The sequence below is a fragment of the Coenobita brevimanus genome, chromosome 111, assembly GCF_032717465.1.
Source record: "Coenobita brevimanus isolate Jiangsu-jjx chromosome 111, ASM3271746v2, whole genome shotgun sequence".
Lineage (NCBI taxonomy): Eukaryota > Metazoa > Arthropoda > Malacostraca > Decapoda > Coenobitidae > Coenobita > Coenobita brevimanus.
This window is the reverse complement of record NC_137064.1, coordinates 35,437,521-35,464,382: the sequence shown is the minus strand read 5'-3', so window position 1 is coordinate 35,464,382 and position 26,862 is coordinate 35,437,521. Positions and strand designations below refer to the sequence as shown.

At 42.6% G+C, this 26,862-nt stretch overlaps 1 protein-coding gene across 1 annotated transcript in view; it reads right to left on the bottom strand.

Moving 5' to 3' along the window:
* Window positions 1–286: 286 nt before the first annotated feature.
* ewg (DNA-binding protein Ewg) overlaps window positions 287–26,862 on the bottom strand; it is a 113,136-nt gene continuing 86,560 nt past the window's right edge. The window contains exons 11-14 of the mRNA XM_080286320.1: window positions 19,367–19,500; window positions 18,670–18,777; window positions 8,636–8,693; window positions 287–348 (exon numbers count right to left, since the gene is read on the bottom strand). Coding sequence (XP_080142446.1) covers window positions 8,643–8,693; window positions 18,670–18,777; window positions 19,367–19,500 — 293 coding nt within the window. The 3' untranslated portion in view covers window positions 287–348; window positions 8,636–8,642. The remainder of the gene's footprint in view (window positions 349–8,635; window positions 8,694–18,669; window positions 18,778–19,366; window positions 19,501–26,862) is intronic.

The following is a 26,862-nucleotide window of genomic DNA, read 5'->3' as shown; positions in this document are numbered from 1 at the left end:
GTTTTTTTTACCTTTTTTTAAATAATAATTATATTCTGCATACACTACTACACATCATTATGCTCATGTATGTAATGTATTAATGTATAAATTTCTCACACTGTTGCACATTACATAATCTGCATACATGAACATATTAACATACCAGAGACAGAAATACAGATAACCAATAAAGAAGAGGTGCTCAGGAATCTCCTTAACTGACCCTTTAGGATGTGCCGTGGTCCCAAGTCAGGCCACCACTGATACCAGGCCCCTATGCCTCTGCACTCCTCCTCCTTCTCCACCACCACCACCACCTCATCATTCCTTTTCCACCATATCGACACTCCCATCATCATCATCATCCTGCAAACAAAAAATAGTGAAATTACACATGCACCTCTTTATCCTACAGATACACTAAAACTCCTTTAAGGTTGACTTATTATAAGGCAGAGAGGTACAATGAGACAGATTATTTCCAAGGTAAATATAGCCCTAAGCAAGGCATCAAAAGTTGACCCAATATCCTCTCGCAGTTTGTTTAGATGCCATTAAATTTTTTACTGACTGAAGAAAACAGTGTATATTTTTTGAAATATTCAAAAGCCTTTGTCTTTCAACTTTACCTTTCCTTCCTGCTGGAAGTTTGGTCTCATTCAGCCAGTCCAAAAGAAGGGTGACCATTCCCAACCCTCTAACTATCGTCCAATTGCTTTAACATCCTGTGTCTCAGAAGTTTTCGAATCTATTCCTAACAGAAATATTTTAATGCATCTTTCCTATCACAACCTTCTTTCTGATTGTCAGTATGGGTTCTGTCAGGGATGTTCCATTGGCGATCTTCTCACCTACCATTCAGACTCCTGGTCATCCTCCTTTCGGGACTTTGGCAAAAGCTTTGCCAATGCACTTGACATCTCAAAGGCTTTTGACCAACTCTGGCATAAATCTTTAACTTCCAAACTACCCTCTTAGTTTCTATCCTTCTATCTGTGCCTTCAGCTATAGCTTCCTTTCTGGTCGTTCTATAGCTGCTGTTGTAGACGGCCATCGTTCTTCTCCTAGATCTACCAACAGTGGTGTTCCTCGGGGCTCTGTCCTATCACCAACTCTCTTCCTTGTATTCATCAATGATCTTCTAAGCTGTACATCTAATCTTATCCACTTGTACACAGATGATTCCCCCTTTCACCTTTCCATTCAGTTCCTGCAATGTCCATCTCAGCAGTTACTTCAACAAATAAGGGATGAGGCTATGGCACACTTAATGTCTGATTGGCTCGTATCTCTGACTGGGGTAAAAATAATCTTATTTTTAATGCATCAAAGACTCAGTTTTTACTATCCACCCATCAAAATCTTCCACAAGAGTACCCACTAATGGTAAATAATGTCCTGCTCAATCCTGCAGCATCTTTGAACATGCTTGCGGTTTCATTCACACGGGACTTATCTTGGAAAGATCATATTGCATCTCTTGTAAAATCAGCTTCCAAGAGACTGGGTGTGCTATGCCGACTCTGTGCCTTCTTTACCCCTGCACATTTGTTGACTTTATACATGGGTTTTATTCGCCCATTTAGAGTACAGCTCTCATGTGTGGGGAGGCTCCCCACATACAGTTCTTCGCAATAAGGTGGAGTCAATGGTTATTCGTCTCATCAACTCTCCTCCTCTTACTGGCTCTCTTCAACCTCTGACTCTTCGCCACACTGCTCCTCTGAACTGTCTGCTTGCATCCCTCCACCTCTACAACGGGTGTGTAGCACTCGTCTAGTGACAAACTCTTATCCCATTTCTGTCCAACTCTCCAATGCAAGAGTTAACCGTTACTCCCAGTCATTCATTTATGCAACAGGTCAACTCTGGAACTGTCTCCCTCTGTCTGTATTTCCTACTTCCTATGACGATCTCCAGCCTTTCACACGCAGTGTGTCCAGGCATCTCCAAATGAATGGCTCTTGAATTTGACTCTCTTTTGTATTGCTTTTGTTTTTTTTCTTGGAGGGAACGTTTTGCAGGCTCAGCCTTTCGTTCCTTCTTCCTCATATTAAAAAAACACACACACACACACACACACACACACACACACACACACACACACACACACACACACAATTGGTCTGCTGTTGTAACTTGCTTGTGATTGCAGGAAGAACTAAACAAATGCTGGAAAGTTCTGCACTTTCCCTTCCCTATCCTTGAAGAAAGAAACATGTAACCTACAATAATGTTTCTCTTCAATCTATCTATCTATTGCCAGAAACCTTAATCCCATAAGGTGTGGCCACAAACAAATCACCTCCATGTCGCCCTGCCCCCCACCATTTCATTGCCCTGCTCCCAGCTTACACCCCTCTCTCTCATATACCTCTCCACTCCATCCATCCATCTCATCCTCAGCCTACCCCTTCCTCTCCCTCCCTCCACCTCACTCACATACACTCTCCTTGTCAGTCTCTCACTCTCCATCCTCTCCACATGGCCAAACCACCTCAATGTGTTTCTCCTAACGCTTCCTATCACATCCACATTCACACCACAACGCTCCTTCACTCCCTCATTTGTCAGTCTGTGTCTCCATGTGACTCCACATGCTCCTCTCAAATAACTCATTTCCACTGCTCTCACTCTTGACTTCTGTCCCTCCAACAAGGTACAAGCTTCACTTCCATATGGTAGAGTTGGTATCACAATACTGTCATGTAGTAACTTTTTCACTTCCATGCTCACTTCCCTGTTTCTTATAACTGCTTTCATGAAACCAACAACCTTTCTTCCTAGCTGTACCCTTTCAAGCACTTCACCCTCTAAACTTCCATCCTTACTCATCACACTACCCAAGTACTTAAACACACTCACATTTTCCATTTCCTCCTCATTCAACCTCACTGTACATTCACTGACTTCACTTCTCTCGAAGACCATAACTTTACTCTTCCCTATATTCACCTTTAGATTCTGTTTCTTAAACACTCTCCCAAACTTATCCACCAAGCCTTGCAGCTCCCCTTCATCTCACTTAATAACACAGTATCATCTCCAAACAACAGTACAGGGAGTTTCCAAACACTGCCCTTTCTCACTAGGGCCACTCCAACATCCACTTCCCTACCTTGTATCTCTCTTATAACCCCATCCATATACAGACTGAACAACCATGAAATAGAAAAATTCACTCAGTTCACTGTCCACACACACACTACAGCCTTGGCATCCTCATACATATTCTTCACAGCATTCAACAACTCCCCATTTACTCCATATATTCCTAATACTTTCCTCACTCCTTGTCTATCCACCCTGTCATATGCTTCCTCCATATCCATGAAGGCCGCATGCAACTTCTTTCCTTTCTATAGAAACTTTTCTACTAATAACCTAAGAATGAATATCTGATCTACACAACATCTTCCCTTCCTAAAACTCCCTGTTCTTCTCCAACTAATTCCTATGCTATTTCCCTAACTCTGTCAATGAGTATCCTACCATAATTATACTTTTCCTATCACACTAAGATTACCACACACTTCTTTTTCCCCTTTTCTTTTGTACAGGGGAATAATTATACCTGCCTTCCAATCCTCTGGGACTCTACCTTCCTCCCAGGCCAATCTGCACATCTTCCACATCCATTCTAAAACTATCTCTCCCCCATACGTCAGCATTTCACCACACACTCCACCAACTCCTGGGGCTTTCCCCATTTTGACTATCTTCACTGCTTCCACAACTTCCATCCTACTGATTTCTTCCTCTCTTCTCACATTCCTCCTTCCCCCAGCTATTCCCCAGCCACTTATACTCACATTACTTTCATTCTCTATGTTCAACAGTTCCTTAAAGTGTTCTCTCCATCTGCTCACTTTTTCTCCCTTCTCTACTAGTGATCTACCATTTTTATCTTTCAACCATAGGGGTATTTGCCTTCTAAGCGTGACTGGTAAAATATATGGTAGAATACTCATTGATAGGATTAGGCATATGACAGAGGAGCTAGTTGGAGAACAAGGGGGATTTAGGAAGGGAAAAGGGTGTATAGATCAGATATTTGTTCTAAGATGTTTAGTGGAGAAGTATCTAGAGAAAGGAAAGAAAGTGTATGCAGCCTTCATGGACTTGGAGAAAGCTTATGACAGAATAGATAGGCAAGGTATGTGGAAGGTATTAAGAATATATGGAGTGGAGGGGAAATTGTTGAGTGCTGTGAAGTGTATGTACGAAGGAGCTAGGGCTACAGTGTGAGTGGATGGTGAGCTGAGTGAGTTCTTTTAACTCAATGAGGGAATGAAACAGGGTTGTGTGATGTCTCCATGGCTGTTTAATATATATATGGATGGGGCTGTAAAGGAGGTGCAAGGTAGGGCAGTGGATGTGGGGATGGCTCTAATGAATGAGGGTGAGATTTGGAAGCTTCCGGTGTTGCTGTTTGCTGATGATACAGTATTGTTGAGTGAAGATGAATGGGAGTTGCAAGGTCTGGTGAATGAATTTGGGACAATGTGTAGGAGGAGGAATCTGAAAGTTAATGTAAACAAAAGTAAAGTTATGGTGTTTGAGAGGAATGAAGTCACAGAATGTACAGTGAGGTTGGATGGTGAGGATATGGAGAGTGTGAGTGAATTCAAGTACTTGGGTAGTGTGATGAGTAAGGAAGGAACTTTGGTGGATGAAGTACGTGAAAGGGTACAGCAGGGAAGGAAGATTGTTGGTTCACTGAAAGCAGTGACGAGAAATAGGGAGGCGAGTATGGAAGTTAAGAAGTCACTGCCTGATAGTACTGTGATCCCTACCCTGATGTATGGATGCGAGGGGTTGACCTTGCTAGAGGGGAACAAGTCAAGAGTGAGAGCAGTGGAAATTAGTTACCTGAGAGGAGCATGTGGAGTGACATGAAGGGACAGGTTGATGAATGAAGAAGTGAAGGAACTTTGTGGGGTGGATGTGGATGTGGTTGAGAAGATTAGGAGAAATACACTGGGGTGGTTTGGACATGTGGAGAGAATGGAGAATGAAAGACTGACTAAGAAGGTGTATGTAGGTGAGATGGAGGGAGGGAGAGGGAGGGGTAGACCGAGGATGAGGTGGAGGGATGGATATAAACCTTCACCGGTTCAATTCGATTGGAGTGGCGTAATTACCCACTATACTACCAGGCACCATAATTTCATTATACGGTTACCACCCAACATGGTAAATGGTTTCCTGGAGTACAGGAAACCATTTGGCTTGTCACTCAGTGTACAGTCACCCACAGGCAGAAGGATGAGGAAAGAATGAAGGAAAGAAAGACAGAAGTGAGAGTGTAAAGTCACCCACAGGCAGAACGACGTGGAAAGAATGAAGTAAAGAAAGACAGAAGAGCAAGGAAGGAAAGAAGGAAGAAGAGGAGGAGATGGGCAGACACCCGAGAGCAGCACTACATCAAGTGAGTAGATAGGCTATATTCGGAAAAATACTCATACAGAGTAAGCAACCGTGCTATAAATTGCCAAGCTAATAGGGGTTAAAACTAAGATTAACTTGTTAAGTTAGACCTTCCTTGCAAATTTCATGAAGAAATTCACTGTATTAAGTCAATGTGATTAAATAATATTTGGCATCCTTGAATCAAATAAAGGGAGGAGATTTGCCATTTTTCAGTTAGTTCCTAAGTCTCATTCAAGCAGCACACTCTACATAAACAGCACCAGGACGCTTGGACAGACCTACCCAACCCAACCAGGACCGCAAGCCCGTTGTCATCTGTCATTCCAACAGTATCTAGCTAAGTATCTTTAGATATTTGGCCAAATCAAAGGGAACACGCTAAGATATAAAGAGATAATAATAGGTGAGTTAAGGTGTTAGTCATACCCCACTCATTTTAAGAGACTCTATCTATCACTCTATTGCCGGACACCTCAATCCCGTAGTGGGTGGCTACAAACAAATCACCTCCATGTTGCCCTGTCCAACACCATTTCATCCCCTGCTCCCAGCTCCCACCCCCCTCTCTCATATATCTGTATCTCTCCACTCCACCCCTCCATCTCATCCTAAGCCTCCCCTTCCCTCTCCCCCCCTCCACCTCACTCGCATACACTCTCCTCGTTAGTCTCTCGCTCTCGCCTCTTCAAGTGACCAAACCACCTCAACGTATTTCTCCAAACACTTTATATCACATCCACATCCACACCACAGCGCTCCTTCGCTTCCTCATCTGTCAGTCTGTCTTTCCACGTAACTCCATATGCTCCTCTCAAATAGCTAATTTCCACTGCTCTCACTCTTGACCTGTGTCCTTTCAACAAGGTGCAAGCTTCACTTCCATACATTAGGGTTGGTATCACAATGCTTATGGCCACTGAACTCATGGCAACCACAACATACCATTAAAGCTGTGATAGCATCCCAGTGCCGCTGGATGAAAACAAACTGACTACTGTATACCAATGAAGGGGTAAATGAAGGCTATACAACACCTAGCTTGCTGAATGAAATTGACTGGTGGTAACAGCAAAAGAAAATACTGTACATCATCAATGTAAAGGGTTAGTTATAATTTGTTAGTAAAGGCTTGCAAGCTTGTTGAATGCAATTGGATACATGCACGTTAGTACAATAACAATGTCAGGGCAATTTATTCAAATCTTGTGGTTAGGTTTGGCTTGGCTCGGTTAGTACCGTAGTTACTGTAATAGCAACAGGAAAAGTCAATCATGTATTTTTGTACAGTAAAAAAAAATTCTTACCACCCGAAGATGATTTTACCCCTCCCTCAAATTAAAAAGAAAATACAGTTGGAATGAAGACGCCAAGAATGATATTCATTTAACATCACCACAATGATGCATTTCTGTAGTTTATTCTGTTGCAATCAGACAATTTTATGCAACTTAGGACACACCTCCATGGTTCATTCATTTTAACATGGCAGATATTTTTGTCCTCCGCAATTTATTTCCTATAGCTCAATGGCAGAATTAGACAATATATGATATTACTATACAGTCTTCCTACAGCACTTCTTCATGACTAGTACCATATTTTAGTATAAATCTCTTGCTGCAGTTCAGCATTCAGAACTGTGACACTAATTTCATGCCTAGTTAAAGTGAACAAAGTATCACTGTGATGGGTTAAATAAAGTTTAAACCATTTTTCCCAACTTAAAAAAAAAAACTTCTGAACTCAATAAAGCTGTCTGGAGATAGGCAAAAATAATCAAAAACGTCTGATTGAAGGGGTTAACCCATTGGGCCATGGCATGTCTTTTTCACTTTATTATTCACTATCTTTTGACAACTATATTTAGCTTAACAGTGACTTTCTGCAATGGAGTTGATGGATATAGCCTTACTAAACCCCTTCAATATAAGAGGCCTTCCTCAAGCTGAATAAACTGTCTGGTACCAGCAATAAAAATAATACCATAATAAAAAAAAGGGGAGGCTAGTGATACCAAGGCAAATGTGAGAAAATTACAGACATAACAATTTACTGAATTTCTTTATGAACATTCCTTTGACAGTGTGTAACAAGTTCTATGTTGTTACTGTGACCTCAGGCTGAAAGGAAATGCAAATCCAGTGAACTGCAAGCTGAAGTCACACTTTTGCAGTCCAAGATCCTCCTTCTGGAAGACAAGGAGGGAGACGAGGAATGTTTGCATAACTAAGCACCAGAGCCATCTGGTTATTTTATTTTTTTTATTTTTTTTTTTTTTTATGTATCTGACTCTGGGCATAGGCTTCACAGCCTGCTCTCAAGGCCCAGTAGTCCTCCTACATTCCATACATCTCCGCATGTCACCACTTCAGCGCCAACACCCACCATCCATATTGAATACATGCTAGGGCTGTCTCATACAGGACTTGTGCACTGGTATTAGCAGGGGTATTTTTATGACATGTCAGCGGGTCTTCTGGTAGATCAGTACCTGTAAAGTCTGCTTTTTTTTTTTTTTTTTCATATGGAATTCAAATCCTTAAACTGTTCCCTGCCCCAGCCGGGATTTGAACCTGGGTCCGGTAGGACTGCAGGCCACCACTCTACCGACTGAGCCACCGCCTTCCCCAGCCATTTATGTGCCATCATATTAAGGTACCCCTCTCCAGCAACAAGACCAGTTCTATGAATAATAAATGTAATGAGGCTTTCAAAGTCCCCCTCCTGTCTCATCATTACACAACACTGGAAATGACTGAAATTTATATTAGCCACTCCCCATCGGTGTGTGGGTAATGTAAGGCAAGGCCACACCAGATCACACACACCACATCACATCCCAGTCCACCCTAGCCTAGCCCCACCCAGCCCAGACCAGCCCACCCCAACCCACACCACACCACAACATATGAGCCCTCCACAGGTGTGTTAGGAATAGCATATATCATGCCACACAACACTCCCCACCACACTAACCAAATCTAGCCCAACCATGCTCAACCCACACCACACTACACCCTACACCATACCAGAAGCCCAGCCCATGACGGTACTCGCATCACATCTCGACACCATATCCCAACACTTGGAAAATTTGATGCTTAATAATTATGCAATATTAATTCAGCATAAACTTTCATTAGACTATAAACTCTACCAATGTTAATAATAACTGTTGGAAAAGAACACACTTGGTCCAAACCTTCACCTCCCACCTCACCTTAACACTAGTCGTCCGCTGGAGGGATTCCATCGTTCTTTTCCCTCTTAAAAACCTTCTGAAAGTCAAGATGGGCAGCATTTTAGTGTTTGCTGTAGGGTTGTTCTGTGATGACTAATTGTTGGTTAGTGGCTGTTGGCTGGTTACATGTCTCATCACAAGTCTGAAGCTTGTTAGGTCATTTATATGGTCAAACACCCCCATTCTTATAAAATGACTCTCTCTCTCTCTCTCTCACACACACACACACACACACACACACACACACACACACACACACACACATACACACACACACACACACATGCAGCCCTTACCAATCCATTTCTCTCATTTTCACCATCTCTCCAGTCTCCATTCATTAAAACTCAGCAATTCATATTGTGTGTGTGTGTGTGTGTGTGTGTGTGTGTGTGTGTGTGTGTGTGTGTGTGTGTGTGTGTGTGTGTGTGTGTTTACATAGTTTGCCTACTTTACCTAGTTGTGATTTAAGGGAAAGGAGCTGCGCTCATAGCGTCCTGTATCCATAATTACTAACCTCCAGCTTGGTTTAGAAATCGTGAATATCCTTGGCATTTATCACCTTTTTATCTGGTTTAATCTATGCTTCAATAGTTCAGTAAATGAAGCTGTATTTCTTGATATCTCTCTTCCACGTGGTCCTTTTCAACGTTTTTCGTGACCCCTCATTTCTCTTTCGTCCCACAAAGACAGATCCTTCCTATCAAGCTTCTCAATTCCCTTGGATACTCTGCACACATTAATCAGATTTCCCCTTATCCTTCTTTTTTCTAGCACTGGGAGATTAGTCTCAACAGTCTTTCCTTGTATGGTAATTCTCTTAAGCCAGGTACCATCTTCGTTGCTACTCATTGTATTCTTTCAGTCCTTCTTTTATCCTTCTTTTTATGTGGTGACCATACCACTGCTGCATATTCCAGCTTTGGGCAAATCACTGATAAAATCAACTTTTTCATAATCTCCCTCATCCAGATAAATAAAAGCAACCCTCATGTTTCTCAAAAGGTTATACAGTATGTATCTCTGGTGATCTTGATTATGTGATTTTCCGGCGAAAGATTGTCTTTCTCTTCTTTAGTTTTACTAATCCATTAGTTCCCTCTTCTGTATTTTCTTGTTCGTCTCTTTGTACTCTTTCCAAATTTCATTACTTTACATTTCTTTGCATTAAACTGCATTTCTCACCTTTGACTCTGGTCAGATATCTTATCAAGGTCCATTTGCAGCTGTTTACAGTCTTCCCCTTTTTTCACTTTCCTTAGGAGCTTAGCATCATCTGCAAATAGCCTTATATAGCTGTCTATTCCTTTCACCATATCATTTACATAAACTAAGAAAAAGACTGGTGCCAAAACTGACTGCGGTGGCTCAATCGGTTGAGAGGTGGCTTGTAGTCCTAACGGACCCGGGTTCAAATCCCACTGGGACAGGGAACGGTTTAAGGATTTGAATTTCATAAAAATCAGACTTTACTGATCTACCAGACGACCCGCCAACATGTCGTAAAAATACCACCGCTAATATCAATACTCCAGTCCTGTATGAGACAGCCCTAGCATGTATTCAATATGGACGGTGGGTGTTAGCGCCGAAGTGGTGACATGTAGAGGTGTATGGTATGTAGGAGGACTGCTGGGCCTTGATAGCAGGCTGTGAAGCCTATGCCCAGAGTTGGACACATAAAAAAAAAAAAAAAAAAAAAAAAAAAATCGGTCTGTTGCAGGCACCACTCACGTTCTGCCTTTCTACATCGTCTACCTCGGTGCAACGATGCAATTGGTTAAGTAAAAACCCATCTCTAGGCGGGGTATCGTATCTCGAGGTAGAGTTAACATGTAAATTACAGGTATACCCGGTTTAACGATGCAATTGGTTAGGTAAAAACCCACCATTCAGTGGGGTATCATATATCGGGGTAGATTTAATACGTAAAGTAATGGGATGTGTTTTTCAGCCTTGGGTTTCCCCCCAAACGAAGTCCAAAACCCACCCAAATGGACCTAAAAACAAATTTTATGCCAATCTAAAGGGCCCAACAACTGTAAAAGAAGCTAACCTAGGAATAACATCTGTAAATAACTCAATAAAAAAAACAAATAATATCTAAAAATTGTCAAATAAAGTTTGGAAAAAATCAAGTTCAGTAAACTGTACCCCAAAATGACAATGTTCACCCAGCCTATGGCTAAAACACATTAATCTAAGTCTAAAAACTATCTATAAATCAACCTAAACACACAGTTTTAGTCTATCAAAATTGGTAAAAACCAAAAAATAAAAAATCATCGTTAAACCAGAGTTTGACCATCGTTAGGTAGGGTATGGTGGTATTTTTATCCCCATCGTTAAGTTGGGGGTATCGCATCTAGGGGTATATATCAAGGTACACCAGTACCTGTATAAGGATGAATTTTTCAGCCTCAGGTTTCCCCTCCAACAAAGTCCTAAACCCACCCAAATGAGTCCAAAAAAAAATTTAAAGCAAATCTAAATGGCCTAGCAGCTGTAAAAGAAGCTAACCTAAGCCTAAAACCAGTGCCCGTCTCACTTGTATCCACTCAAGGTCACTGGAGAATGCGATCTCCGACTCATATTCAAACTCTGTAGAGAAGCAGCAGCATTGTATACAATTCTACCATCAGACAGTCCTGGGACAATTAAATAAACATCTGCTGTGCATAATAATATCGTATGAATGACACAGAATCGTCCAAGGTGCGAACTGTTGTGACGAAGAATTGTTGATGTTTTGATGGGGACTTCTCTTGACAGAGAATGAGATCGATGATGTGGATCAGGATAGCCTTTTCAACAGCCCCTCTTTATATCACTTTTGTTACTGTCCTGGTTACTGAGCTCCTTTGTTTTCTTGTAGTATTTTCCAACATTTATTTAGAATACTACACCTCCTCCCGGAGTGTCAGCAGCAGGCCTAGGAATATTTATAACAGAATATGTTTAAGGCAAAGCACTACAAATAATATTAATATCTGACGCATACAACCAGGTTTCAGTCAAGCACAAAATATCAGGTTCGTGCTGATTTACAGCTTCATTAGTATAGTCTATCTTATGATGGACGAAACAAATATTTAAAAGACCCATCCTTAACTGGTTCAAGAGGGATGTAGTCAGTTTTCTGAATGGTCAAATTTGGTATTTTCAATCAATCTATGCACATGAGAAATCATAACTGGACAGTTACTACTAGATGCAAAATGGGCAATCGACTGTGGATTAGTGTTAGCTTCTTGACGTCTTAAGGAAGAGCAGTCGATGTATTAGGGAGAATTTCTCTAACAACAATCCTTAGATTTATGAGTTCCAGCACAAACAAAACATTTAGGTTCATCATTTTTTCTAGAACACCTCCCAGATGTATGATCAAAACCCTGACAGTGATGACACTGTGTAACCCAGAATCTATCAAAAGCACGGCATCTTGTAAGATCCACATTGAAATAGTTGCCCTGTTCTATGATGGAGGATCTCACCTCTGGCAACATCTTCAAGACAGCGGTTCTAGTGTCATTCTTAGTTCTTGTGATGAGAAGGTTGAGGATACAACCTCCATCCACAAACAACTAAATTTTATTGTTTTCACTTTTTTTATCTTTCACTCCCTGACTAACTTCTTTATCACCCTGTCTTACTCTCTTTACCTCTTTCCAGAACATATTCTTACATTCTCCCCACTTTACACTCAAATTCTTTCCAAATTTCTCATCCACTCTCTTCTTAATCTCTTACTAATCTTTTCACCTCTCTCTTCCTCTCGACATATAACTCTCTCTTCTGTCTCAGCTTCCTCCAAGCCCCTGATTCCCATCCACTCACAATGCGCTTTCTTCTTCTATGCCGCAGCTTGTCTCACCTCTTCATTCCACCATGCTAATATGTGAGCTTCTTTTCATCTCCTCTTCACTCCACACGCCACCTCACATGCTGCACAGATTTCTTCTGTGAATATCTTGTACACACCTTCCACGAGCCTTCCATGTCCCCCATCTCCTCAAAATCGTATTTACCAAATCACTCCTCCACTTCTAACTCATATTCTGCCTTTTTTCTATCCTCTTGCAACCTTTTTACCCTCCTTATATGGACTACTTCTTCCTGTCATTCCCTCCTTTGACTCCTCCATTGCATTTGAACCCTGACTTTCGCCACTACCACGTGGTGGTCAGAAAATCCACTCCCCCAATCTCTGTATGCTCTTGCATCCATTACACACCTCATTCTGTCATCCACACAAACATAATTAATCACTGCCTTCCGTTCATTTAGTTCACCACCTACCCTTCTCATCACTCACCACGTATACCTGTGGATTATTTTGTGTCTAAAGAGGGAATTGGCTATCATCAACCCCCTCCCCACATAAATGTCCACCATAGCATGGTCATTCTCATCCATTTCTGCAGGTACACCCCACTCACCAACTACTCCATCCACCTTCAAGTTCCCTACTTTTCCATTCACACCTCTAATCAGAAACACTCTCTCATTCCTTTCAAACCTTTCCACGCACGCTTGCACATTTCCCCCGAACTCTTCTTTCACTCTACTTGCATGATCTTGCAGTGGCACATGCACACACAATCACCCACATTTGTAGTCCTACTTTCAATCTTACCCACATAATCCTTGAGCCTACTGATCCATACTCTTTTCCATTCTCCTTCCATCTCTGGCACACAACAATACATACTCCTTTTGCCCTCTCATTCTCACCTATTTCCACTCATGTACCCCATCCAAACTCCCACTCTCTCACATGCTCACCTCTCCACTTAGTCTCAGTTATTTCACTTACATCCACCGTTGCACCCTTAAGCACCTGGACAATTTTTCTCTCTTTCACCTCATCATTCACACCCCTTACATTCCATGTTGCAATGCATAGCATATACCTTTTCTGGTCCTTAGTTGTCACCTGTTGGTCAGTCCTCATCCAAGGCCTCCTGTTTGCATTGTTAGCTAGTTGCTTTTCAGGGAGGGGCACTAACCCTCCGCCAACCTACTTGCTGTCAAGTAGGATACATGCGCTGGTTGGTTATAAGGTTACCACTCAGAATTGCAAATGATTTCCTGGTTTACAAGAAATCATTTGGCTTGCCACTCAATGTGTAGCTACCCTAAAACAGAGAACTGTTACACTAGTGGGTGGATGATGGGCGCTCCACCTACCCCTCACTTACTCTTGGAACATATTTTTCCACACCCAAGTTATAAAAGCCCAGAAAGATATCCCACTTCTACATCTCTCATTTTTCTGAATACCTTCCAATCTGCATCTTTGAAAAATTTCCTCAGTCCTGTAATGTTTACTTTCCCAAAGTTGTATCTTTCATGCCTGTATAGCTCATCTCCTGGCACCACAATCCCTTCTATCATTTGGAATTCAATCACTACATGATCACTTTCTCCTATGGGACACAAATATTTCAGAGATTCAATTACGTCCGGTTCTTTGCTAAGCAGTAAATCTAGTCTTGCTAGTATGTCATCACCTCTAAATCTTGTCTCTGCTCTGACCCACTGAGTCATTACATTATTCACTGCTACATTTAACGAATCTTGACTACCTCCTGAGTCCCACTCCTCCCAGTTCACTTCTTTATAATTAAAATCACCCATCAGGATTATATTGTTGCTTTTTTCAATCACATTCTGTACGAATCTAACCATGTCTGACAATGTCTCCTGGTATTCATTGTCATTCCATGGACTTGTCTTAGGGGAGACATGTGCTACTGTGATGTCTCTCCTACTTTTCCCTCTGGTTTCTAGCTTCATATTTAACACGTCTGCCCTATTTTCTCCCAGTTCCACATTTTCCACATTTATGCTGTTCTTCACTGCTATCATCATTCCTCCTCCCATTTTTTCTTTCTATCTCTTCTCCATAGTTTGCATATACCATCACTCATTTCGATATCAATATCCTCTTAACTTGGTGTCTACAAAGCACATAATATCTGGCTCATTTACCCTCAGGAAATCACTGACTTCTAGCCTTGCTGAGATTAAGCAATCTACGGTGGCATATACCACTTTCAATCTTTTTACATTGTTTATTATTCCGTCCTTCTTCCTCCCTTTCTCTGTCCACAATTGTTGAACTACAACTCTCCAACAGAACTCTGTCTTCTCTTCCTCTGTTTATTATTCCGTCCTTCTTCCTCCCTTTCTCTGTCCACAATTGTTGAACTACAACTCTCCAACAGAACTCTGTCTTCTCTTCCTCTGTTCTCTGGTAGTTTTTTTCCTTAGCTTCCTTGACTAGTTCCTTTATTTTAGCTCTTTCTTCCTCATTTCCATCTTTTCTTATCCAAACATTCTTGAACTCCTCCTTGTCTGCTAGTTTTCATGTCCCGTTAATGGTCTCATTTGCTGTTACCCGAGACTGAAACTTTACTTTTAGTGGTCGTGCCCCTACCTCCTCATATTTTCTCAGCCTGAACACCTTCAATTTCTCCTTGAGATTCGTTGTTTCTCTACATACATACTGATACCATCTCTTTAGCCCTTCTCAGTTCTCTTTCCCTTTCTGATCTTACTGACATCAATTTTTCTTTGAAGTCCGAAATTATCACACATTTTTTCTTGTCTGCTACATCCCTGAATAGAGATTCTCTACTTTTTTGTACCATAACCACTTCCTTCTCCACCTCTTCCTGGTTCTCCTCTCTCTGTTGTTCTAAACTCTCCTTTAGATTTATTTTTTCTTCCTCCTGAGTTTTCTTCCACCCCTTGTGCTCTTACTTGATTTCCTTAATATGTTCATCTTGCATACTTGTTTTTGATTCATACTCGTCAAGATTACTTTTCATCCTGTCCCCTTCCTCTTCCGGTCTCTTATTTTCCCTCTTGAGCCATTTTAATTCATTTGATGCTGATTCATTGCTCACTTGTAATTCTGTTACTTCTCTCTTTTGCTCAGCAATGTGTGAGCAGACCTTCTCTAAATAGTTATTCAATGCCTTTAAATCCCTCTACTGTTCTAGGGTTTGTTCCTGCAACTTTCTAATCACTTTCAAATCATTGTCCACACATTTTTCAATTCCTAGGCTCTCCCCACAGCATTTTCTCCACATGTGCCACTCTTTTTTGGTTCAGTTTATTATTCCCTTTACTCTGGTTCTCATTGGAAAATCTTGCGCATTCCTCTTCACTGGATGTAAACAATGGTCTCTTCTCTTCCGCCATGACACCGCTGTTCCAAGTTTTAAACTGCCACTGTGTCTTGTATTCTTATCTGACCACATCGTCTGGCTTTTTTTTCACTGATTTCAGACTGGACCACCACTCACGCATTTAATTCACCTAATCACAATAGGCTGGCCCCCTTTTTGTCGCTGATTAAGCGTTATGACGCCGTTGCTGACGGCGTCCTCTGTGTGTGTGTGTGTGTGTGTGTGTGTGTGTGTGTGTGTGTGTGTGTGTGTACCAATTTTTGTAGCTTGAGTGCTGAACTAAAAAAAATAATAAGTAAATTAATGAAGAAACATAATAACTTTAGATGATCAAAATTAAACAACCATGATAATTTTAAGTGATCAGAATAAAACTTTAAGTGATCAAATTTAAAGTCTGACACTGTTAAGAAAACTCCATGTAATAAATCTCTATTGTAAAGAATGGAAACTTTTAGAAATAAAATTTTCATTAAACACAAGATAATAGTAATTAAATAGAAAAAGAAGAAGAAGAAGAAAAACAAGACATGTGACATTAATTTATTTTCCTAATTACTTAAACAGCAGTAACTGTAGTAGTTGTTGTAGGCCCAGGTTCAATAGAAAAGTGTAACTAGTGGGCAGCACACTGAGGTTGCTCTTCTCCCACTGTTTATGATTCTCCTTTTGGGGGATAAAGAAAAAACTGAGGAACATTTGTGTAGCTGGACTGGAATCGTCTGGTTGTCACAGTGCCACCATGTGAAAGTATCCCACTCCAGTACATCAAATTATGTCCGGCAACAGCTGTAAGTCCATTTTTCTCTTTCACCACCCAGTGTGGCAGCTGTGTAATTACCAGTATTGTACTCTTACCACGTCACTCCCAAGACATGGTTTTCATTTTATTCTGCCTATTTTCAGATGACTTTAAACCACCTAGAGCAAAAAGCTCTAAGCTGATGGGAGTAATCAAGGCTACAGAATGTGTGATGTACAGGATATCCCTCATTATATTCTACCTTTAAAACCACTTTCACACCAAATGCTTGCTGGCATGGGTAGTTGCAGGAAGGAATTCTGCATCACTGTAACCCACAGAAGTTCTTGCCTGCACCTGCTTGCATCCAGTGTGGCCACTTATGTAGGTCATAATGATGCAAAATTCCCACCTGCACCCATCCACACCAGCAAGCATTTGGTGTGGGCATGGCCCAAGATGTGCTTTTTCTGCATGTTATTTATATTATATTCAAGAAAAATTACCTATTAAAGCTCCCTTGCTACCTATTAAACCAATTTTCCAGATTCTCCAAACATCCAGCATCAGTCACATGGAAAAACTTGATATTTTGGACATTATAAGCATTAAATATGAATTTACTGTACAGATGACAATGACCAATCCAGATGTGCCATCACCTACAATTCCTCCATCACCCTGCCTCATTACTGGCTGTCCTTGGAATAAGTCATGGATGTGTTCCAACATATAACAACTTTTGCCATATATTTGGTGCTGTTAACTGTGGCAACTAGTAAATCAGCTTCATAAGCATCAATGAAATGAAGTGAAAATTTATCAATAATTACACCCACATACAGTGCAAGGGGGTTATCTGGTTCAACTGATTTACTCCTCTATCTCTCTTTCTGTCTCTTAGCAAGATTAACAGGCTATTGATGAACTATCAAATGAACTGAACCAAATTTGGAACAATAACTGAGGACCATCAGTGGAACAAATAATTAAATTTTGGATAAAAAAAGGTCATTGCTACTCCTCACCTTTCTCTAGGGTGGAAAAAGAAGTCTGGATGATAATGATGATGATGATGAAAAGGTCATAGGTCATTGGTCAAGGAAAAAGTCAACTGAAGCAATTTTTATCTGATTTAGAACAAACTTGCTGGAAGGGCTGAGTCTTACGAGAGGATGGAGTGATTCAATTTAGAGAACAATCTGTCAAAGATAAAGGTTACACAGCATCATCAGAGTTGTGGCCCTTAACTCAAATTGTTCTAATTCTACTCTACTTCTAAACCAATTTTGACCAAACTTGGTGGATGGGTTGAGGGTCAAGCAAGGATGAACTAATTTGAGTTTGTGAACAATCGGTCAAAAGTCTAGGTCAAAGGTTCGGCATTAGACTGATTGTAGGTGTGGGTGTTGCCCTCTCTGTATGTTTCTTTTTGGTTGCTGCAAAATTAGCAGCAAAAATGAAAATTTATCCAAACTTACGAGACAACCCCTTCCAGCTCAGCTGACAGCCAAAAGTAGTTACAGCAGTGGGATGGATTGGACTAGTAATAAAAATATCCATTCCTGCATCAAGGCTTATTGAATTCCATACAACCCTGTCTGGGTGGTCCAATTCTGTCAGGTACAAACAAACCAACAATAATACCCAAGGGAACTCAGTCCCAAGTCATAATTTTCAAACTAATTATTCTAATTATGGAGGTGGTCCAGTTCCGTCAGATATAAACAAACCAACTATACCACGTCTTTTCTTGGTCCAGTTTCATCACACAGAAACCAACATACCAGATCACTTCTTGGCCCAGTTCCATCAGAAAAAAACAATCCAACAATACTAGATCACTTCTTGGCCCAGTTCCATCACATAAAAACAATCCAACAATAACATCATTTTTTGGCCCAGTTCCATCACATGACAACAATCCAACAATAACATCCCTTTTTGGCCCACTTCCATCAGATAAAAACAAACCAACAATACCACATTAATTTTCCTGTCACAGCCATGTCTTAACACCACTTCCTGGCCCAGTTTCACAAGGTAAATGTAAACCTGATCTCTTCTCTCACCTGTACATGTCCCTGAGCTGGTGAAATGATGGTGGACGCGTCAAGAGAGGCATTGAGACTAGCTGACACTTCTACCCCTCCCTCCAAGCCAGGCTCCAGCTTGGGTACCTGTAGGCAAATACAATCTTAGCTAATGCTACACAATTCTCTGTTGCAGTTAGACAATGGGTATTCTACGTAGTTTTGGAATGCTGTAACACCTCTTCTAGGCTTCAGCTTTGGTACCTGATGGCAAACAAGATTTAAGCCAATTCTAATGTTAACCAAGTCTCAGTAGCAGTTAAGGTCATATTTCAAATGGATTCTTCTACTCCTCTTAACAAGCCAAGCTCCAGCTTGGGAACCTGTATACTTAAGTAGGACCTTGGCCACTTCTCACATTAAACAAGCCTCTGTACCAGTTAGGACAGTAGGCTTTTCTAAATTTCTACTCCCTCCAAGACAGGCTTCAGCATGAGCAACTGTAGGCAACCTGGATCTCAGCCAATTATTACATTAAACATGAGTCTGCAGGTCAATGAATCTGGGCCAAACATGACTGGGGTTGAGCAACAACTATAAAATATCTCTGTACCAGCTAGATTTGTATTTTAAGTGATACTGAAAAACTGACCATTATTTCTAGCTATTTTTGTAATTTTGTTTCTAGCCAGTGTTGTGTCTTTGATTTGGCAACTCTAGTGATATTATATAATACCTGGACAATGGGTGTTACAACTTGTAGGGGCTGTCCATCGGAGCCCTGAATATTAGCCACCACTGTCTGGTACACTGGGAGTGGCACTGTTATCATGCCCGACACTGGATACGACCCAGACACATTCACTGGAACTGAAACACAAACAAATGAATAAAGAGCAAATCAATGTCAACATCACAATCATCCAAACTTCTCCCACTTAAAGATGTGGTGAGGCAGGATCCAAAGACCCAAGAAAATTATATACGGTATACTGTACACGCAATTATCCATCAGCACATAATCTTAGTGTAATAGGAAAAGCATATGGTAGGATACTTATTGACAGTTATAGAAATAACAGAGGAATTAGTACAAGAAGAACAGGGAAGTTTCTGGAAGGGAAGAGGTTGTGTAGATCAGATATTCAACCTTAGGTCTTTAGTGGAAAAGTTTCTGGAGAAGGGTAAGAAGTTGTATGTGGCCTTCATGGATTTGGAGAAAGAATATAATATAGTGGGTAAACAAGGAATGTGGAAAATATTACGAATATACGGAGTAAATGGGAAGCTGTTGATTGCTTATGTGGGTGCTAAGGCTGCAGTGCATGTGGATGATGAACCAAGTAAATTTTTCAACCTGAATATTGGATTGAAACAGGGATGTGTCGTGTCTTCATGGTTGTTCAATCTGTATATCGATGGAGTTATAAAAGAGATACAAGGTAGGGAAGTGGATGTTGGAGCTGTCCTAATGAGAGAAGGCAGCGTTTGGAAACTTCCTGTTCTGTTGTTTGCAGATGATACTGTATTGTCAAGTGAGGATGAAGGGGAAATGCAAGGTCTGGTGAATGAGTTTGGGAGTGTGTGTAGGAAACAGAATCTAAAGGTGAATATAGGGAAGAGTAAAGTTATGGTCTTCGCAAGAAATAAAGTCACTGAATGCACAGTGAGGATGGATGGTGAGGAGCTGGAAAATATAAGTGAATTTAAGTACAGTACTGTACTTGGGTAGCATGATCCACAAGGATGGAAGTTTAGAGGATGAAGTGCTTGAAGGGGTCCATCCATCCATCCATCATCCAATCCTACGTTGCCCCATGAGGAGCGTAGGAGCCCGGGGCTAGGCAGTTGGTCCTGACATTCAAGATGAGAGTGACCAACCTCACTCATCCCTGAGCAGCATTACGTGAGCAAAAAACTCCAACCACCCCTTGGATGTTTATATAAACCTTCACCGGCTCAATACGAATGGAGCACAATAATTACCCACTAAACCACCAGGTGCCAAAATTTGGTTATATGGTTACCACCCAGCGTAGTAAATAGTTTCCTGGTGTACAGGACACCATTTGGCTTGTCACTCAGTGTAGAGTCACCCACAGGCAGAAGAAAGAGGAAAGAATGAAGGAAAGAAAAAAAGAAGAGGGAGTGTAAAGTCACCTGTAGACAGGACAAGGAAAGAATGAAGGAAAGAAAGATAGAAGAAGATGGAAGGAAAGAAGGATGGAGGAGAGGACAGGGCAGACACCCGAGAGCAGCACTACATTGAGTGAGTGGATGGTGAGCGCCCCCACCAACCACAACAGGAAAGAAAGGCTGCTAGTTCTTTGAAAGCAGTGATAAGAACTAGGGAAGTGTGCATGGAAGTAAAACAGTCTTCCTATCTGTCTATCTATAGCCATATGCCATAATCCTGTAAGAGGTGGCCATTTGTCTTTGAGTTAGTTGTTTTACATGGAGGGGCACTAACCCTCCACCAACCTACTTGTTGCCATATGGAACACATGTGGGTTGGTTATATGGTTACCACCCAGCATTGCAAATGGTTTCCTGGTCTACAGGAAACCATTAGGCTTGTCACTCAATGTGAAGCCACCTGAAAAGGAAAGATGAGTAACAAAACGCTGCATGATAAGTAATCCCTCTAATATCCGAATGCCCAATATCCGAACATCCCCACTAACTGGACATTATCGTCCTGAGATAAAAAAAAAAAACACACACACACACACGCCCGTAATTTGAACTTGGCGCGCGGGGCGCGGGACAGCTTTGTTGTGGCGCGTCATTCCTCCGACATCTGCTAGAGCGCCCCTGCATGCTCCCCACTATCCGCCTGTCTCTCGTCGTAAGTGCACGCTCATCGTCATGGCTCCCCACGTGCTCGCTTTTGTGGTGGTGCCTTACCTGCTGCAGGCACTCCTGCTGCTCTTGTGCCTCTCCTTCATGTGTGTGATGATGGCCCCACTGCCTGAGAAGAGGAAGAGAGTGGTGTTGACTCTGGAGAAAAAACGGGAGATTTTGGAGAAAGTAGATTCGGGGTGGTCTTCTTCCCGCATCCTCCGCCAATTCAACCTGGCCCGATCTACTTTGTTTGATATTAAAAGATCCCGAGACAAACTCATGCACACGGCTGACTTCTCGTCGAGAAGCAAACACAACATGGAGAGGAAGGTGATGTTTACTCCCAAGTTTGCTGAAGTCAAGCGCTCCACGTTGATTTGGTATCGACGGCAATGTGCTGCTGGTGTGATGGTACGTGGTACAGAGCTGAAGGCTGCTGCTGAGAAGTTCGCCAGGCTTCACGACACCCTAGACTTCAAGGCATCCGAGGGTTGGCTCTTCGCGTTCAAGTTACGACATGGCCTTACCAACCGTAAAGCTCATGGCGAAGCTTTGGATGCTTAAGAGGATGGAGTTGACGAGTTTTGGCACAAGGTGAAGGGCTTGATCGACAGGGAAGGCCTCACTCTCGGTCAAGTCTACAATGCTGACAAAACTGGTTTATTCTATTGCTCTTTGCCCAACGAACACTCTAGCCGAGGAGACGGAGAAGCTCTCCAAGGAACGGATATCTGCTTTGTGTTGTGCCAATGCTAACGGCATGCACCGGCTGAAGCCCGTTATTGTTGGCCGTGCAAAGCAGCCTCGGTGTCTTAATGGGGTGATGGATGTCCTTCCTGTTGTCTGGTACCATTCTTTGAATGGCATGGTTTACAGCCCAGATCTTCAAAGACTGGTTCCACCGCCACTTCGTCAAGGAGGTCATATATTACCAGACGGAGACACTGGGAATCCCATGCGACCAGGTAAAGGCCCTCCTTCTCCTCGACAATGCACCTGCCCACCCGTGCGACAAGGACTTGGTGGCTGAGAATGGCCGGATTAGGTGCATGTTTCTGCCACCTAATACGACTGCTCTCATCCAACCAATGAACCAGGGAGTGATCATGGCAACAAAGCGCCAATACTGAAGGAAGTTCCTGGATGAGGTGATGGTTGTTCTCGAGGACAAGGACGAGCGCAGGGAGGGACGGGACACGCGAGGCCAGCGGACTTTGGAAAACCTTCGCTGCTACAACATCAAGTCTGCAATCTACAACTGGGCCAGTGCATGGAAGGAAGTCCCTGTCAAGACTCTAGAAAATGGTTGGTCTCGTCTGCTTCTCGGAACGGATGTGGAGTACGATTTTCTAGGTTTTGACGTGGATGACTTCCATGCACGTCTACATATGCACGGCGACGATGTTGATGTGGACGACTTGCGAGAGTGGTTGGATAACGACGAGGGTGATCCTGGGTATCAGACCCTGTCTGATATCGAGGTCGCATCTTCAGTTGCAGGTGTCAGTACCCAGCTTGAAGATTCCGACGAGGACGGCAACAATGATGCAGACTGCTCTCAGCATGACACAACTCCAGCCATCCCCAAGCTAAGCGCACTCCGGAAACACCTAGAGTTCGTTCTGGACTACCTGGAACACCTGGACTGCGACAGGGAGATGGGGCCCTTGGGACTTGTGGAGGAAGTGCGTGCTTTCAGGCAGCGCATCATAAATCGTCAGAATTGTCGTTCCTTGCGTCAATCAACCATCGACAGCTTTTTCAGGCCCGTGACCCCCGCTGTGCACAGCCCTGGCTCCACTCCGTTGCCTCCCCAAGACAGGCCCTCATGCTCCGAGCCACAGCCCAGCACATCAGCCACGGTGGAGTCACCGCTCGACATGAATTTGCGTCTGTCTTCAGAGTCGTCTGCAGTGAGTACGCCATCACCACGACCCAGCGACGCACCCCTAGGTCACCTCCCTGTGCTACTCTCAGACTCTGACAGTGATTAGATGCCAAGAACTTCTCCACTAGACCACACGGGAATTTACAGTGTTGTGCAGTGACAAAAACAGTGCATTGTGTTAAGGATTTACAGTTGTGAGTGAAAAGACAAACAATTTTTGGACTAAATTTAATGTAAATTAACTTGTATGTTTTTGCTTTAGAAAATGGTTATAAGAGTGGAAAGACTTAAAGTGCAGAGTGCAACTCTTTATTAAGTTACACTGGAGCATAAGTAAGACAAGAGTGCGCACTGTGAAGAGAATGGACTTCTGAGTGCGAATGACTAAGTTCAGTCCAAGACTTCATGAACTGTGTACTGCAAGTGCTTCAGGAAATCCTTCTTACTGTCAGAGTCCGACAGGAGGCGGTTATTCATCGAGATGGCCATGGACTTGCTGTAAGTAGGCAGAATGTTTCATACTGTACTCTACTGTATTTTCCATACTATACTTACCTCAAACACCTCATTTCACTCTTTTATGTCCCTTATTGGTGTGAATATGCTGTGTCTTAGGTGCTATGCATGTGCAGTAGGGAGGTATTTTTCTGAGTTAGGGTAGGTTAGGCTCCATAACTACCAGTCCAGGAGCCAGGGACTTGTAAGTACCCAGAATGTTGAATATTGTATGAACCTACCTCATAAACCTCATTTTATGCTTCTTTTGCATTTATTTCAGTCTTTTATGTCCCTTATTGGTGTGATTTGGGTCTTAAATAGGTGCTATGCATGTCCAAGGGGAGTTGTATAGGTGTTTTTCTGAGTTAGGGTCCAGAAGTACAAGTCCAGAAGGCTGGGGCCCAATATCCGGACAGGACCACTATCCGGACATGCCTATGGCTCTATTACGTCGGATATTGGAAGGATTACTTATATATATATATATATATATATATATATATATATATTCTAGGAGATTTCGATGTTCACCACCACCTTTGGCTCTCCTCTCCTTTCACGGATCCACCTGGTGAACAAGCCTACATCTTTTCTATCCTTAATGACCTAGAGCAGCTTGTACAGCACCCTACCCGTATCCCTGACCGCCTTGGAGAGAGCTCCAACATACTTGACCTCTTCCTCACAACTAATCCTTCAGCTTACTCTGTTAATCTTTTCTCTCTGTTGGGCTCCTCCGATCACAACCTTATTACCTTAACCCGTCCTATCACTCCGGTACGGCCTGTGGACTCTCCAGGGAAACGTCGTCTGTGGCATTTTGGAGCCACGGACTGGGAGGCCCTCAGGCAGTACTTCTTTGATTTTCCCTGGAATGATTATTGCTTCCATGGCCGTGAGCCATCTGAGTGTGCCTTGCGCATTACGGAGGTTATTCTCTCGGGCCTGGAAGCATACATTCCTTTCTCATATCCTCTGACTAACGCAAGAAAGCCTTGGTTTAATCACGCTTGTTCTAATGCTGTCCGCAACAAAGAGAGGGCCTACAAAAGGTACCGGAGCCAACCCACCCCTGAATCACATCATCTTTACGTTTCTGCCCGGAATCGTGCTAAGTCTGTTCTTCGCTCTACTAAAAATAATTTCATCCATACTAAATGCTCTCAACCCTCCAACTCGAATTCTTCCCGCTCCTTCTGGCACCTTGCCAAAAATCTTTCTAACAACTTTACCTCATCATCCTTCCCTCCTCTTTTCTACTCTGATGGTTCTGTAGCTATTTCTTCTACTGATAAAGCAGATCTCTTCGCACAGACTTTCTCCTCCAATTCCACCTTAGACGATGCCGGTGCTGTTCCTCCATCACTTCCCCCCTCTGACTTCCTCATGGCTGACATTAAAATTTCTTCAGCTGATGTATTTTCTGCCATCACTGGCCTCAGTACTAACAAGGCATATGGGCCTGATGGGGTCCCTCCTGTTGTTCTCAAGAACTGTGCTTCTGTGCTTACACCCTGCCTTGGCAAACTCTTTCGCCTTTGTCTGTCAACTTGTACCTTTCCTTCTTGCTGGAAGTTTGCTCTCATTCAGCCAGTCCCAAAGAAGGGTGACCACTCCCAACCCTCCAACTATCGTCCAATTGCTTTAACGTCCTGTATTTCAAAAGTTTTCGAGTCAATTCTCAATAGAAAAATTTTAAGGCATCTTTCCTATCACAACCTTCTTTCCGATCGTTAGTACGGGTTCCGTCAGGGACACTCCACTGGCGATCTTCTCACCTACCTTTCAGACTCCTCGTCATCCTCCTTTCGGGACTTTGGCGAAAGCTTTGCCATTGCACTTGACATCTCAAAGGCTTTCGATCGAGTCTGGCATAAATCTTTAATTTCCAAACTGCCCTCCTACGGTTTCTATCCTTCTATCTGTGCCTTCATCGCTAGCTTCCTTTCTGGTCGTTCTATAGCCGCTGTTGTAGACGGCCAACGTTCTTCTCCTAGATCTATCAGCAGTGGTGTTCCTCAGGGCTCTGTCCTATCACCAACTTTCTTCCTTTTACTCATCAATGATCTTCTATGCTGTACATCTAACCCTATCCACTCATACGCTGATGACTCCACCCTTCACCTTTCCATTCGGTTCTCGCAACGCCCATCTCAACAGTTACTTCAACAAACAAGGGATGAGGCTATAGCACACCTAATGTCTGACTTGGCTCGTATCTCTGACTGGGGTAAAAATAATATGGTTGTTTTTAATGCATCTAAGACTCAGTTCTTACACCTATCAACCCGACAAAATCTTCCACAGGTATACCCACTAATGTTTAATAATATTCAGCCTAATCCTGCATTCCTTGAACATGGTTGGGGTTTCATTTACTCGGGACTTATCTTAGAAAGATCATATTACATCTCTTGTAAAATATGCTTCCAAGAGATTGGGTGTGGTAAGCCGACTCCGCTCTTTCTTTACCCCTGCACAATTGTTGACTCTATGCAGGGGTTTTATCCGCCCCTGTGTGGAGTACAACTCTCATGTGTGGGGAGGCTCCCTACATACAGCTCTTCTCAATAGGGTGGAGTCAAAGGCTTTTCGTCTCATTAACTCTCCTCCTCTTACTGACTCCCTTCAACCTCTGCCTCTTCGCCGCACTGTTGCATCTTTATCTCTTTTCTATCGCTACTTTAATGGTCACTGCTCCTCTGAACTGTCTGCTTGCATTCCTCCACCTCTACGAAGGGCGCGTAGCACTCGTCTGGCAGCAAACTCTCATCTTTTTTCTGTCCAACTCTCTAATGCAAGAGTTAACCGTTACTCCCAGTCTTTCATTTATGCAACAGGTCAACTCTGGAACTGTCTCCTTCTGTCTGTATTTCCTGCTGCCTATGATCTCCAGTCTTTCAAACGCGGTGTGTCCAGGCATCTCAACATGATCGGATCTTGAATTTGGCTCTCTGTTGTATTTTGTTTTTCTCTTGGAGGAAACTGTTACTGCGGGCTCA